The sequence below is a fragment of the Morone saxatilis genome, unplaced genomic scaffold (assembly GCF_004916995.1).
Source record: "Morone saxatilis isolate NCDOM2014 unplaced genomic scaffold, NCSU_SB_2.0 Contig3, whole genome shotgun sequence".
NCBI classification, from domain to species: domain Eukaryota; kingdom Metazoa; phylum Chordata; class Actinopteri; family Moronidae; genus Morone; species Morone saxatilis.
The window spans coordinates 3,638,408-3,652,874 of record NW_023339873.1 but is presented as its reverse complement, the minus strand read 5'-3'; the positions used below and the strand labels follow the sequence as shown (position 1 = coordinate 3,652,874).

The window sequence follows — 14,467 nt, the reverse complement described above, 5'->3', positions numbered from 1 at the left end:
TGGAATGATTTTTCTTCAACAGTATTGAATGTGTGCTTCAGTCTTTGAGAAGTATGACTTTTTTTAAAGTATATTTTTAGTATATTAGTACAAAGTTGTACTTTTTAAATGTTGTATACTGTATTCTTTTATGACTATTGTGTTGAGAAGGTTACAGATTTGGCTGCAGGGAATCCAGCAAATAAACATCAGCATGATTCAATAAAAAAATCAGGATTTTGAATTGTTATTTACCCAAATCTAGAAGAGCTGAACGATTAAATCATTTCATCCCCATTCAAGTTAACAGAGGGCTTAACATGGTGGTTGTATCCAGTTCTCTTTATACATCCATGGGTCTATTGAACAAATAAAAATGTTGAACAAATGATGGTGCCAAAGGAAAAGTCAGTGGGGAAAAATGTGTGTATCAAATTTCATAAACATCTTCACAGCAGTGCTCTGAGCTAAACGCTAACCATAACCCAGTACTAACAAGCTGATGTTCATAATGTTTAAGATGTTCACCGTCTCAGTAAGCACACTACTGTGTTAGTGTAGTAACATTTGGAAAAACTTGGAGATCACTAATGTGATTACAAACTGACAGAAACATGAATGCATGTACTAACTTTCACTGGAATAAATGCGCAGATATACAAGCAAGTAGTAGAGATATTTCTGTCTGAACCAAAGTGGATGGCCAACCCACATGCCAGCATTGTCATTCCTAAAACCACACTGCTATCATGGCTAAAAAAAAACAGCAAGACTAAATTCTTACAGCAATTCTAGCAGCTCTGTGAGGCTGTACTGAGAAAAATGCTCCTCCTAACCCCAATGTTTACACTTGGAAAAGTCCAGGGGAGGAGGAATGCATGTGAACACTGCCTGTTTCATTTGATTTCAGACCTGATAATAAAACATTTTTAATGAGTGACTAATATGAGGTTGATGAACTTGTGACTCAGTGGTTTTGTTGAGAGACACCAGCAGTGGCCCCGATTACTAAATCCGAAACAGCAGCATCCTTGAGTCAACTCGGAGCAGGAAAGCACCGTGGATTTCCACCAACCAGCTTCCAGTTACTGCTCAGCCTGGATATTCCCAGTACAGAATGGCCTTTAATGATTTAATGATTTCTTGTTTTACAAGAGGAAGTCATGCCCCCCGTTTTCCTGAGCGTATCTTCCCTCTTACACCAACGCAGACAGGACTTTCAGGAAAAAAGAACTAGTGGCTGACAGAAATTTGTGAACACCCTTGCAGACTCATATCCTTTTCCCTGTGTCGAGGCATTAAAGCTGCAGTTATAGCTCAGAAATAATAAACTGAAAAACACCTCAAGTCAGTGTGTACGGCCTCTATTCCCACACAACAGAGCCAATGATTTCCCGGTATTGTTCAGGACCAATGTCGGCTTGTGTTGCTGGTCACTTTGATGTTGGTTTTTAAAGCAAAGGATCATTGGTTTTAATACTCTCCTGATATAGTGTTCAATCAAAATCATTACAAACCCTGACCTCTGACCTCCCTGTGGAAAACCCCTAAAAAAAAACATTATTCAAGAGCTTGTTGTTGTTTAAGTTGTTGGTCCACCACTTGGGTCCAGATTAAAATATGTCAGAATCTTTTTTTTACTTTCAATAAATCACTTTATTCATACACATAACTTACATTTAACACGTTACACATTCTATACATCCAATGACCTGAAACAAACATAGACGACTTTAAAATGAAAGCTTGACCTCTACCGTTATTGCACATGTGAGAATGAAAATAACAAAATATATAACACTGATCTGATATAAAAAAATACAGTATACACTATCAGAATTTCCCTTACAAAAAACTGACCTCGTCCTCATTTCATTAAAAAATGCCATCACACACACACCTGGCCTGATAAGTAGTTAAAAGCACCATGTTTACCAGCAACATGTTCACAATGAACTCAATATTATACATTCACACAGTAAATACAGCATTTATATTTTACAGTTGGTCTGCAGACAATATTCTTTACATTCTTTACAAACATCCTCTGCTGTGCTCATCATTATCAACACTCATCGCACACACTGAGATAGCTGAGATGAATTGAAAACACCAACTCATCAAACTCACAAATCTAACACACACACACACACACACACACACACTGTTATACATGATATTGTACAAGCCAACTTTCAGCTAACTTAGAAATGACTTGAGCGAGGAGAACTGAACGTACTGTTACTGAAGTTTTTACAGCTCATTTGACCTGAACTGTGGAGAAAAACGGACGAACAGCGACACAGTTGACATTGACCTTTAAAGTCTCTGACAGAGTCTCCTTGACGGTTTTCCTGTCGGCTTTAGTGAAGTTGGTCTTGAGCTTCAGCAGGGCTGAAACATGTTTCTCACTGTGGGCAAAAGAAGGGAGGGAACGGTCAAAAACATTTTAATCCTAATAATATAATGTTACATGAGCTTTCTTCTTATTATTATTATTAATGTCAGAGACACTCGGGCGGGGGGTTGTTACACGGGTTCAGTTACAGAAATATGCTGATTTAGTATCACTGTGTCCGTCTGTGTGTGGCAATATTACTTGGGTGGACCAGGTTGAATCTCCAGAGCAAACTGTCACCACTACTTTTAATGAACTGAAACTATTAGCAAATACACTTCTAGTCTGTGAATGCTTTCACTGTGATGTGTATGGAGCTACAGCTGCTACATACACAATACTGCCAAAAGCATAAGCTTATATTAGTTACAGTGTGTCAAGTATCTGCCAGTAAAACCACAAAAATTGTATGGAATTTAAAAACAGGATATAAAGTGAATTAATGATGGCGACTGGCTGATTTTTATATTTTTGGAAAAACCCAGGAAAGCAGTTTCTGCCTGTCTCCAGTCTCCAGCCCTTAAACTAATCTCAACGCTACAGCTACTTCCTGTGCAGACATTGAGAGTCATATCCATCTTTTCATCGCCTGGCAGACAACTGTATTTCAAAACTGTAATGTCTTTCTTTAAGGCGAGAACTTGGGTGCAACACTCTGAATTAAAGGCATTTGTGTTACAAGTCTGACTTAGAAAACAGAGAATAGGACTAAAGACGGTGCTGAGGGAAACAAATCAACCACATACGACAGTTTACTCTGACTGACAGCAGTACTGACTACACCAACAGACACACTACAACAAGCTCCACAGGCTCCTTCTCTCAGGGTTCCCACTCTTTTTAAGAAATTGGACTTTTCCAGGTCATTTTCCAGGTCATTTTCAAGGAATGATACGATACAGGACAACACTGGCTCATAAACGGTTTAAGGGACACTCCACCTTAACTAGCTTTCATAGTGTGCTTGGCAGTTCAGTCTTTTTCTAAATGTAACATTAATTTGTCCACAGCACAACATTTTTTTAATATTTCCAGGATATTTGGACATTTTCAATTTTCAGGTGTTTCCATGATGTGTGCGAACCCTGTCTCTGTTTCTAACCTTTTTATTTCACTGCAGTACTTGTGTTAGCTTCAGTGTGCCACAGGATATATACTGACACTTGTAAGTGCCTTAGAAAAATGAGTGTGACTGCTTTTATCTCCAGGAAACATCTGAATGTATTTTCCCTTCCTGTTGCCTGTCAGCTCTTTGTTTGTTTATGCTCATCCTTATGTAAGCTCCTCACATCAAGATACTATTTTCTCCTTATTAGGCCAGTCCCACTTGAGACAATATACCTAAACATGACCACTGCACGTCTGTGTGAAATAATGCTGTATATATTTGTGTCATAAATAAATAATGTTAAGTTAATGCAAAGCAAAGGGTTACCTGAGGTCAGGAAAAGCAGTTCCCAGTGACACTACTTGCATCTGTATGGCCGGGAGGTCTTGGAGTTTCAGCACTTCTGCAATCATGGTCAGGATTTTCCTCAACCGCTCCTCCTTTGATCCCTGCGAAGACAATCAGTTACATTAGTTACAAGTTTCCTAACACAGTAATCAACTCGACTCCTGATTTGAGGAGGATCTCTTTTTTACACTGGATTTCCCCTGGTTTAATCACACTGTGTGGTCAGCTCAGTGACATAATGCTTCAGTATTTTGTCAAATCACTTTTGTGCTCCAGTCTCACCGTATTTGTGAACAATTCGTGCAAACTCTCCGCGTTGTCTATTATCATATCACAGGCCTCCTCCTGCTGCTCCTTGTTCCTCAGTTTGACTTCTCCTTTAAGGAGCCTCTTCACGTACTCCGCTGTCACTTCCTGGTGCAGCTGGCCAATCAGCTCCTGAAATTAATCCAATCAACAAATCAGAAATTGGTTAAAAAAACAGTTTGATAAGCCAATTAAGATGCTGAACTGAGAGAGTAATTTGCCACTCGAGTTTTACATGTTTTAATCTATTTATTATTAGAAACACTACACATTCAGGCAGCCACTGGTTTCCACTAATTTCTTTACAATTTGAAAATCAGTGTGCAGACTGTAGAAACTCGCTTGAGTTGTTTAATTCATTGCAGTAAAGGTCAGTTTTTGTGTTCTGCTGATTGATTTTCATACTGTCTGGAAATGAATTGAAACCTAAAATACATACCAAACATTCAACCTATAGCGTGCTTTGTTAGTGACATTAGTTGAAGAGTGTGTTTCATGATTTCTTCACTCTACCTCGTGACAGGATTTAACCGAACCGTGAAGCTCCTGAAGCTCTTGTTTAATGCTTTCCAGCAGCTTATCAAAAATGTGCTTCTTCAGCCATTCATTGGTTCCCAGCTTGCGGTACTGCGGCTGCGTGAGGTAAAAACATGAGGCATTAGACGGTTAACACTTCCATCCACAGTAGCATAGAATTTACAATACATAATACAATATAAAACAATAATACAACATAATACAATATAAAACAATAATACAATATAATACAATAATACATACTCCAGTGCTGCAATTCAGCATAAAATTGTCCCTAACTTCTTAACTGCTATTTTTCTTTATTGTTGATGTTGTTAAATTTTATTTTGTTCTTGTGTTTGTTACTATACTGTTATTTCCTTATACAGCTGCTCACTGTAGTTTTAGGGGCCTATTAGGGACTATTTTTAGTCACAGATTAAACCACATTTGGTGCTCCAGTAAGTATTTGGAGCAGCAGGTGTTTTTAATAGTTTCTGGAAAACAATGGAGCTCTATGGCACACAGGAATAAGCTATATCAGTCTTTGGATACACAGATAATACTTGTCTGTAGATACATTTAATGTTGGTTTTGGTCTTTTCATGAGATTTGTCGACAATAATAAAAAGAAAAGCTGTTAAATCTGTTGTAAATAAACGTACCTTGAGGGTCTCATGCACAGGTTTTAATAGATACATGTGAGCAGATTGTTTCATGTCACGCAGAATAAGCAAACAGTGTTCCTGCACTTCCTTTGGGAACAGTTGGCTCCTGTTAAGGAGAACATCCCTGCAGACAAAGCACAGAAGTCACATTAGCTCGTTGATATAAACGGACCTGCGTCTGCTCACACCACAGTGTTTATATGTTAGAAACGTACGTGAACTGCTCGATGCAGCCTAGGTTCGCCTTGATGAACGGCCTGCTGTTTGATCTGTTCTGCCTGATGATATCGTTTTGGAAGGTCTTGAACCTGCGGGAGTTGAATTAAAACAGTTGACTTTGACGTCCACATGATTGCTGTTATCAAAACAAAAATGCACTTTCAAAATGACACTATGTAGAATAAAATATCAGCGTTGTTACCTCTCCATTAAACCTTTCAGTTGGCAGGTTATGTTCTGGGCCTTGGACCGGTCTCTTACAAGCTTTTCAGCGTCAGTCACTCTTCCATTAATGAGCTAAAGACAGATAAAGGATCACAGATCAGTGACAGTGCTATAAGAATACTCCATCTCTGACAATTTTCTTAATATACATCAACGAAAAAGATCCAAAGTACACAGCCATGTTCTTCCAGCACAGTCGAACTAAGACAAGGACTTGAACCCCTAACTCCGGCTGTGTTAGTGCTTCACTGTGACCTTCATCTGACAGGGAATTACTTTTTATAAATAATTTAAAGTGGTTCTTCCTTGTTGGTTAATGTTTTTCTCAAGCTTTAAAGTTTGTTTCTCATCCGGTTTGGCTCCAGTTAATATGTGAAACCGCCTGGAAAATCTTGTTTTGGAACTAGTCCTGGTCTAAAAGATGATGGGTAATGGACGCAGTTAAATATGATGAGTTGATGTTTATCTCTTTGTTGTCACTGCTGCAACATTGAGGAGCCAAAACCTAAGAATTATACTGACTTATACTATTACTTAAACAATAACAACACATTTCATGTTATTATTTAGTGATTTCAACATAAAAACCATTATTACACAATCTTTCAATGACAGCAAACAATTGCTTATGAAGCAACATGATCAGTCATGTGTAGTCATGTTTGTTTCCACCTGATCACTGTCTAATATTTATTCTCTTTTAGCTCTGTTTTTGGTCTCCATGTTCACCAACTAGTCTGTAACTGTGTCTGCCTGCTGTTTGCTACAGAGGCCGTAGTGTATACAGTGTGTGTTTAAAGCTTCGTCTCTGAAAACAGCTGCCTGAAAACCATGAAGTTGTGGGCCAGCAGCTAAACAATGAACTGAAACTAACTACAAAGCTTTATGAAGCTGAGGAGAGCTGCAAAATGTTGACTGTAGCTGCTTTAACATGATTCATTTTGTACCTGAATGATGTCGTAGGCCACAGGACTGACGAAGCAGCCGTCCTCTCTTGACGGTTCTTCTCCTTTAATCCACTTCTCCTTTGCATCCTCCAGCACACGGCCGATGTAAGTCGTCAACTCCTCCTGAACACACAACGACATGCCACTGTCACTTAAAACATACAGTAACAGACACTAAAAACAGCTACTAAAAATAACTAAAAAGTCCACTGAAATGCTCTGAACTGAAATGAAACAGGTAGCTGCAGCTCAGGTTACCTGTTGTTTGCTCAGGTACTGTTCCTCCAGAGGTTCCAGTAACTCATCAGGCAGCAGCTTTCCCAGCGCCTCTTTATTGATCTCATTAACCAGCTGCGGCTTCTGAAGGATCCTAATACAGAGAGCAGAAGTTTGATTAACACCTCAAAACATTTTAGACATCAAGATCATGATTTCATTTCAGTTATTATAGCATTATATAGTAGCTAAACTTCAAAACAAGGACAGGCAGCAACTTGTTGTTCTCAGTAAAATGTGGGTGACTAACTGGTTTGTGAACACCAGGGTGTGACCTTCTTTTTGCTACATTGCACAGGATTTGTGCCACTCCTGCACAGTTTTACTTTAACACGATTGCACAACTTTAGGGTGAGCTGGATCCATTTAACTGGTTTCACAAAGTAAACACAGACAGACTTAGATGGAGGACGAGGAGATGTTTTGTTTTTTAGTCTTTTTGATATTCTAAAATTGGGCTGTGAACAATTAAGGGACTTGTTGGTTTATAAGGTCTATGCCTATATATGCAGCGACACTAAACAACAATCAATCGAGAAAACGGTCAACAGATTAATTGATTAAGAAAATATTTGTTTAGTCTGATTTAATTCTCCCTTGAGTGGTTGGACCCAACACTGATCCGTATTAATCTGTTTGAGAAATCTTGGTCTGCTTTGGGTAAGATGTTGGACAGAAGATGGACTGATGGACCCAAACATTGACAGATATCAAAACTACACCAGCATAGAACAGAATGGGCCGAAGAAATAAAAGGTACTGATTACTTAAAATGTAAATTAGAGTCATGACTTACTCTGTATAGTAATACACGTTCACCCATCGCAGGAGGTAAGAGCTGTCCTTTTCATCCAGAACAAAATCCGCAATCTTTCTGAGTCTGGCGCTGAGGTACTGGTGGTACAACCTGGCGTACAGGTTACAGATGTCCAGCTCTGGTGGGTAGCAGTTCTTCACCACCTCCACCACCAACAGCAGGTCAGCCTTCAGCTGTCTGCCCATGCTGTTGACGTCCGCTTGGAGAGACGACTGGTCCACTTGCACTGCAGGGGGCGTAACGGGGTTGTCCATACGCTCCTCCACCAAGCTGCGAAGGGTCTCGTCATGGACCTTCTTCCAGCCCTTAGGCCTCCAGGCGGGTGGTGTCCTATCCCTCTCTTTCCACCGCTGGTCCTGGTGCATCTCCTGCTTGATGGCGTTCGCAGCAGACGCCAGAGCCTGCGTGCTGACCTCTCCCGGGGTGAGAGACAGCCTCAGGGTGTGCAGTACAGAGGTTTCCAGGTCTGCGTAGTCTGCAGCAAGCTTGTCCACTTCGTCATTGTCATCTTTGAGAGACTTTGCCTCCGTTATCTCCCCGAACAGACGCTCCTCTCTCTCTATCAGCAGCTGGCTGGCCTCATGGAAGCATTTTGTGTTAAGGAGTTCTTCAAATGTGGCGATCACTAAGGGAGAAAAGCAAAAGGTGTTTACAGATGTTTAAAATAAACTCTAAACCTCCAGGAATGGCTGGAAGAAATACAGATTATATTCAGGCTGCAGCTGATTGTCATTACTGCCAGTTATTCTCTTTCTTAATAGTTTCACAGTGATTTGATTCCAGCTTTGTCTTCTATGAGAGTCAAGTGAATTTTGATCAGACAAAAGAAGCAAAACCAAACAATGAATCGAGTAATGGAGCATTCATGTATAATTTTTCAGTAACTTTAAAAGGTTATTGCTATTCACATTATACTAAATATAGGCTGTCCTACCCTAAGGTATCATTATGATCCTGTATTACTCGTATTATCCACACTATGAGGTATTTTAAGTGATTGCGAAGGAAATTAACACTTTTGCTATTTTTGACCTCATTACAATTTGGTATTTTTCTCTACTATGATATCTCTGGTCCTTAAATACTTCCTGTTATTTCCTTCTGTAGATAAGTGATAGAGTGGGCTTTAGTTTATTAAACTGCCCCTTTAGTATCATCCTGATTATGATCATCTTCCGGTTTAGTCTGTATACACGTCTGTTTTTGCCTGTCATGGAAGAGAGATTCCTCCCTCTTTTGCTTTTCCTGAAGCTTCTTCCATATTTTCCCAGATAACCTTTTCCGCTCCACCCGTTCCCATAATAAATCTGTTTTTTTTTCTTTTAGGGGGATGACATGAGATCTTCTGGGGCAGATAGCAGCAGCTATATCCTACATAGAACATATGACCTACATCATCTAAAAGCTTTTTCTAGTCATAAATCTAGTCATCTGAGTGTATGAGGGAATAAAATATTATGGCCAGTCCCATCATGTCTAATAAGATGTTACAGCCATTTATGGGTTAGTAGCATTTGTTATACCAAATGTGACCATTACAGACCACTCAAAAGTGATAAAAATGATCAGAAATCCCTCTATAATGCCACATTAAGACACCAAACTTTGCCATTTTGGAGATTAAGGCAATAATTTAAGTGGAAATTGCTCAGAAACCCCTCTTATTGTCAAATATACACAGATTGTTCTCTGTTTCTACTTTTATTAGTTTATTAAGTACAGATTGATATAATTTGTATAGGCAGCTGTCTTTCTAAGTTATTACTGTATCATTTCTGCAATAATCCTTTCTGAAATCGTCCTCTGTACAGTAAATAAAATAAAACTATAATGTCCAGAATGGCTCAGCTAACTCCCGGTTCCTCAATCATGTATGTTTCTTCCTTTTATGTACAGGAAGCGAAAAGGTGGGCTGAGGTAGTCCCATGAGTCAACATGTCTGTGGTCATGTTGGCTAACGGCTGGATGTTCCTATATGTAACGTTAGCTGACCTCTTTGGGGCTCCTCTTCCTGGGACGAGCGGCGTCCATCAGTCGCTGAGGGTACAGAGGTCACGGCGTCTTGACCTCTTTGGCCTCCAAAAATCCTCAGGAGTCTAAACCTTCCACCTCTGTTGTTCTCTGTTTGGTTTGATCGGAGTCCCATTGTTATCCAGGAGGAGAAATGGGACCAACAGCCTGAGAAACTTGCTGGCAAATCTGTGGAGAAAATGGCAAATGTTTGTGAATTAAACAATAAAAAGTGAAGTGAAAAGCCGAAATTGAATGCTAACCTTGCTAACTGCCAACTTGCTTAACTTAACTAATATTATTTAATGTTGTTTCTGTCATTTTGTGCATTTTAAATGATTGTATAATAGTTTCTTATAGTTTAGAATAAAAAGAAAGCTTAAAGATCAGTAACTGCATATTTTCAATCTACAAAACAACAGCTTCTGTTTTTATCAATAAATAAATAAAATCACAAAACACCACAACAAAAGAGAGAAACTTTAAAACCTGGTGTCCAGTGGTGCTATATCATCATCATCACAGTACAATAATCCTTGTATTTCATGCTTTATACCAAGTGAACGTAAATAAAAACACACAGAATATGCAAATAACACAATAAAAAACAGGAATGCAATAACAGTAAATTAAAAATACAGTTTGAATGAATTATTTTTCATCGTCATCAATGAATAACTGTAAGAAAGAAAGATCCTGGAGAAAGTATCCACAACTTTTCTCTGAGACAAAATCTCTTCACCAGTTACTGTAATGTGGAATAAGTTGCTCTGGAGCTTTTCTTGAGTTTAATCAGCTATTAACCGATTCCCCGACAGATAGATCAGGCTTTTTGTTTTAGTTCTCCCAGCAGCTGGTACTCACCCTGATCGTTCCTAGAGGCTGCTCTCTGTCACAGCTGAGTCTGAGTTTACAGTCAGTGGGACTTTATAGAGCAGCTGCAGGCTCCTCCTCCTGCTCTAGATGTAAATTAAAAACCCAGACTGGTGGAAAGCCCTCGCACACACACACACACAGAGACACTGACACACCCACACACACACACTGACACAAAAACACAGAGGTACACACACACACACAGGCTGGACTTTTTTTAGACACACAGGGCTGAGGCAATGTTGGTAACTCGTCTTTGGTTAAGAGAGAAATATCTCAACAACGATTTCATGGATTGTTATGAAATTTTGTACAGACGTTCATGGTCTGCAGTGGACGAATCCTGATTACTTTGGGGCTCCCCTTACCTTTTCTCTAGAGCCACCAACAGGTCAAGAAATTCCATTTAGGATTGGTTATGACCCAAATTAATGGCCATGTTTCTTATATGTGTAATTTCTGCCACTATGGGGTCTCTCACATCAGAACAACCCACACAGACTTTAGGATTCCTTTAGTGTTCATCATTTTCTACCATGGTCACAGTTAACATCCTTTGTCCTTTGTCTGCTTCATGACAGTCTGCTGTTCAACAGACAAAAGACGTTCCGGAGGGGCTGCGAGTCGAGCTGTTGTTTCTCTGATAACTTGAGATCCAGACAGCTAAAATTTTTCATCTGGTTAAAAGAGTAAAAAAACACTGAAGATCTAAAGAATTTAGTGGAAAAATGTAATGCAAAAGGGCATGTGACGCCACTGGCAGGCGACCGGTGAGTTTGAACATTGTTAAAAACATTTGAGATGATGTAAATACACAGTTGAACAAAATATATAAAATAGGTCTGCAGAACTAAACCCACCTTTAATTTGTGAATCATTCGGAGTTTAACATGTTAGAAAACCTAGAAAGATGCCCATCAAATTCAATTTACATCAAATTTCAATTTATCATTTAACGACCGATCGCATTTGAGCTGTAACCATTAAATGTTCACTATTTCTGCTTAAAAATTGACTTAAATGAGACAAAGTGTGGCTGTGGACCTTCAACAAAAAACAACAACAGTGGTTTTCTGACTACCTGTTTATCTGCCTCGTGGTCATGTGCTGTTTCACATCCTGCTGTACCTACTGTGAAATCTGATTTCTTTTTACCATTACCACAATCTTATCCAAACATCAACCAAGGAGTTTTAGCAAAACCGAACTTCACCAAACCATAGCAGAGGGCAGATTAGAGAACAATCACAACTTTGTTGTTCAGGTTTGTCAGATCGAAATTTTTATTCTTTTATTACATTTTTTTTTTACTTTTGTGAATTAAAAAATTGTCAGAAATGAAATACAATATTCAAAGGTATGTTTTCATTGGTGTGTAATTACCTGAATGTAAGAATTGATGTGTTGTGGGGGTTGAACATGGTGGACCCGCTTCCTCCCTCTGATGTCTCATTCTAAGGTAACAAAAACACAATAATTCTTATTTTGTAGGTGATTATACACACAAAACATACCCATGTATATTATATTACATTTCTGCCAATAGATCCTCCTAAATGTTGCACACTGGACCATTAAAGGGGTTTATTCGTGGGAGTTTTCCCTTATCTCAGTCAAAGGTCAAAGGTCAAAGGTTCCCGGATGCATTGATCAGTAGCAGTATTGGTAAAATTACTTACACCGATCAGCCCCGGACCAACAGACTGTGATGCACTGTGTGTTCTGACCCCTTTCTTTCAGAACCAGCATTCAGCAGTTTGAGCTACAGATGCTCGTCTGTTGGATCGGACCACACGGGCACGACAATCCCGACGTCCCCCGAGACAACTAGACTTTGAGACGATTTTCACACTTAAATGTTTGTGTTTTATGTCACAAATGATTCATACAGATCTCATACATTATGGTACACTGTGTATGTTCTGTATTCAAGATTCAAGATTCAATTTATTGTCCTACAAGGGTGAAATTCATTTCCACATCGCTGCACCTGTAAGCAACACCATACAGTCAACAAAGAAACACACCATCCACCATCATCATGACAGGTGGACCATACACTCAGCGGGCCCTTTGTTTAGGGCAGATACAGCTGCAGGGATCAGGCTTTATCCAAAGCAAACTCTTTTGTACCTCAGTGCAAATAAAAAAAAAGTGCAATAAGGTTGTTTAATATATTTTGAATATACAGGAAAGGGGGATACAAACTAAGAACTAACTAACTATAACTAAAGTTATAATTGTCTTACTCTACAGGAAAAGATATAGATTTCACATAAAATTATGATGATTTTTTAATACATACAATGTGTGCTTATATACAAACAAACTTGCATTTTCCAACTGACTTTTTCTATTTGGGTCAGCCATGTTTCCCATCACTTTTACAGCCAGTATCATCACCACATCCATAAACCGTGCTGATAACGTCATTAACCTGGACGATGCTGTGTTGTAAACAGTTTTTCTTACCTTCTGTTTTGCAGGATGCACAGCCTCCGCAGCAGAAACACCGGCGAAGCGTCGATAACATGGCTCCTGAAGGCAGCAGTGCTCAGGTGTGTGAATTCATCTGTCCCTGTGGTAGGTTGATGAAACACTGAGCTGAGGTGAAGATGCAGAATGTAACATTTAACGATCTAACAACCAGGATGTTGGTTAAGTCACGCTCTGAAAAAGTCTGCCTGCTTTCCATTTAAGTAGCATGTGCTGCACCTTTGCACATTTCCTCTGAGAACTCACACTGATGATGTGAGAATCAAAGCTTGAATGGTTTCAAAATGTCACCCGTCTGTCACCCTGTGGGAAAATTTTAAAAGCAGAATCTTGACATAATTTGGAGGGGAAAATTATTTTTTGAATCAAATAAACTTATAGATTTTTGACAGGGTTCAATTTAAAATCAGCAAACATTTGCTTATTCTCCATAAATCTGAGTTTAACTGACTCCATACAGCTTCCATTGACACAAAGTCCAGGAGAAACACACAGTTCAGTGGTAAATCTTTACCTTAAGAGTCGTACAAAGCTGAATATAAGCCCCATCACTACTACTACAAATAAATTTGGGGACACTGCTTTCACTTCCTTAGAAAAACAGAGAAGTCCAAAGCGAGCTCACGATTAAATGTGTTCTCTGGCCACTTCTTTTATTTTTAATGACACAACCACACACACCTTTAAAGATTAGCATAGTTGTTTCCAGCACTTCACAGACTCAGCTTATTGAATTTAAAGCTGTCATTAAAACAGGCAGAAGAAATTAGGATTTACACACATTAAGATGTTTATCCATCATCATCACATAGTGCAGGTTGCCAGACATAGTGGGTGATCCTCAATAAATAGTTCCAGCTGCAAACTTTTGCAGACTGAATCCTGGATTCATATATTAGTTGTACTGAAAACTTTTAGCAGCTTTGTTTTAAACTAAAATGAATGAAATATAATGTTAATTGTATGAAACAACCAGTGATACTGACCAGTAACCTTTATTTACCCAGGAGGTCCCTTGAGATTGAAATCTCCTTTTGAATTGGTTATAGAGTTTGTCTTAATTAACTAAGTAATTTACGAGCAAGTTTGTTTTTTCTTCAGTTTCCTTATTTAGTTCACGGTTGCATATTAGTTTTTATTGGCAGCCTCTTTTTATGAATTACATTTCAGACAATGTCTTTGTAAACAAAGTCGCTGCACCTGTCAGTTTGGGATTTCCTAAACTACCTTTCATAATAGTGGCTTTCCAACAAAGTAAACACAGTGTGTGTGTGTGTG

At 38.9% G+C, this 14,467-nt stretch overlaps 1 protein-coding gene across 3 annotated transcripts; it reads right to left on the bottom strand.

Moving 5' to 3' along the window:
* Nucleotides 1-1,610: 1,610 nt before the first annotated feature.
* Nucleotides 1,611-13,277, bottom strand: LOC118337498 (tumor necrosis factor alpha-induced protein 2-like). Of its 3 annotated transcripts, XM_035674573.1 has the most exons (13): nucleotides 13,166-13,277; nucleotides 12,077-12,147; nucleotides 9,800-10,006; nucleotides 7,787-8,432; nucleotides 6,973-7,084; nucleotides 6,715-6,837; nucleotides 5,745-5,839; nucleotides 5,539-5,631; nucleotides 5,321-5,447; nucleotides 4,653-4,772; nucleotides 4,116-4,271; nucleotides 3,813-3,934; nucleotides 1,611-2,390 (listed from the first exon to the last, which is right to left on the bottom strand). In XM_035674573.1, exons 2-13 carry the CDS (start codon nucleotides 12,144-12,146, stop codon nucleotides 2,240-2,242), a joined length of 2,022 nt encoding a protein of 673 aa, XP_035530466.1. In that variant the 5' UTR covers nucleotide 12,147; nucleotides 13,166-13,277; the 3' UTR covers nucleotides 1,611-2,239. The 3 variants fall into 3 exon arrangements, with proteins under 3 accessions (XP_035530466.1, XP_035530467.1, XP_035530468.1); XM_035674574.1 differs by lacking the exon at nucleotides 12,077-12,147 and having other exon boundaries at nucleotides 13,166-13,271; XM_035674575.1 differs by lacking the exons at nucleotides 12,077-12,147; nucleotides 13,166-13,277 and adding an exon at nucleotides 10,682-10,717.
* Between the last annotated feature and the right edge of the window lie 1,190 nt (nucleotides 13,278-14,467).

Excerpts from the sequence above, each read along its gene's own strand:
- LOC118337498 (XM_035674573.1), bottom strand. The coding sequence starts at position 12,146 with ATGAGACATCAGAGGGAGGAAGCGGGTCCACCATGTTCAACCCCCACA. Across the intron at positions 4,272-4,652 it reads CGGTTAAATCCTGTCACGAG|GAGCTGATTGGCCAGCTGCA; the intron begins GTAGAGTGAAGA and ends GATTAATTTCAG. Across the intron at positions 3,935-4,115 it reads ACGAATTGTTCACAAATACG|GGATCAAAGGAGGAGCGGTT; the intron begins GTGAGACTGGAG and ends TTGTCTTCGCAG.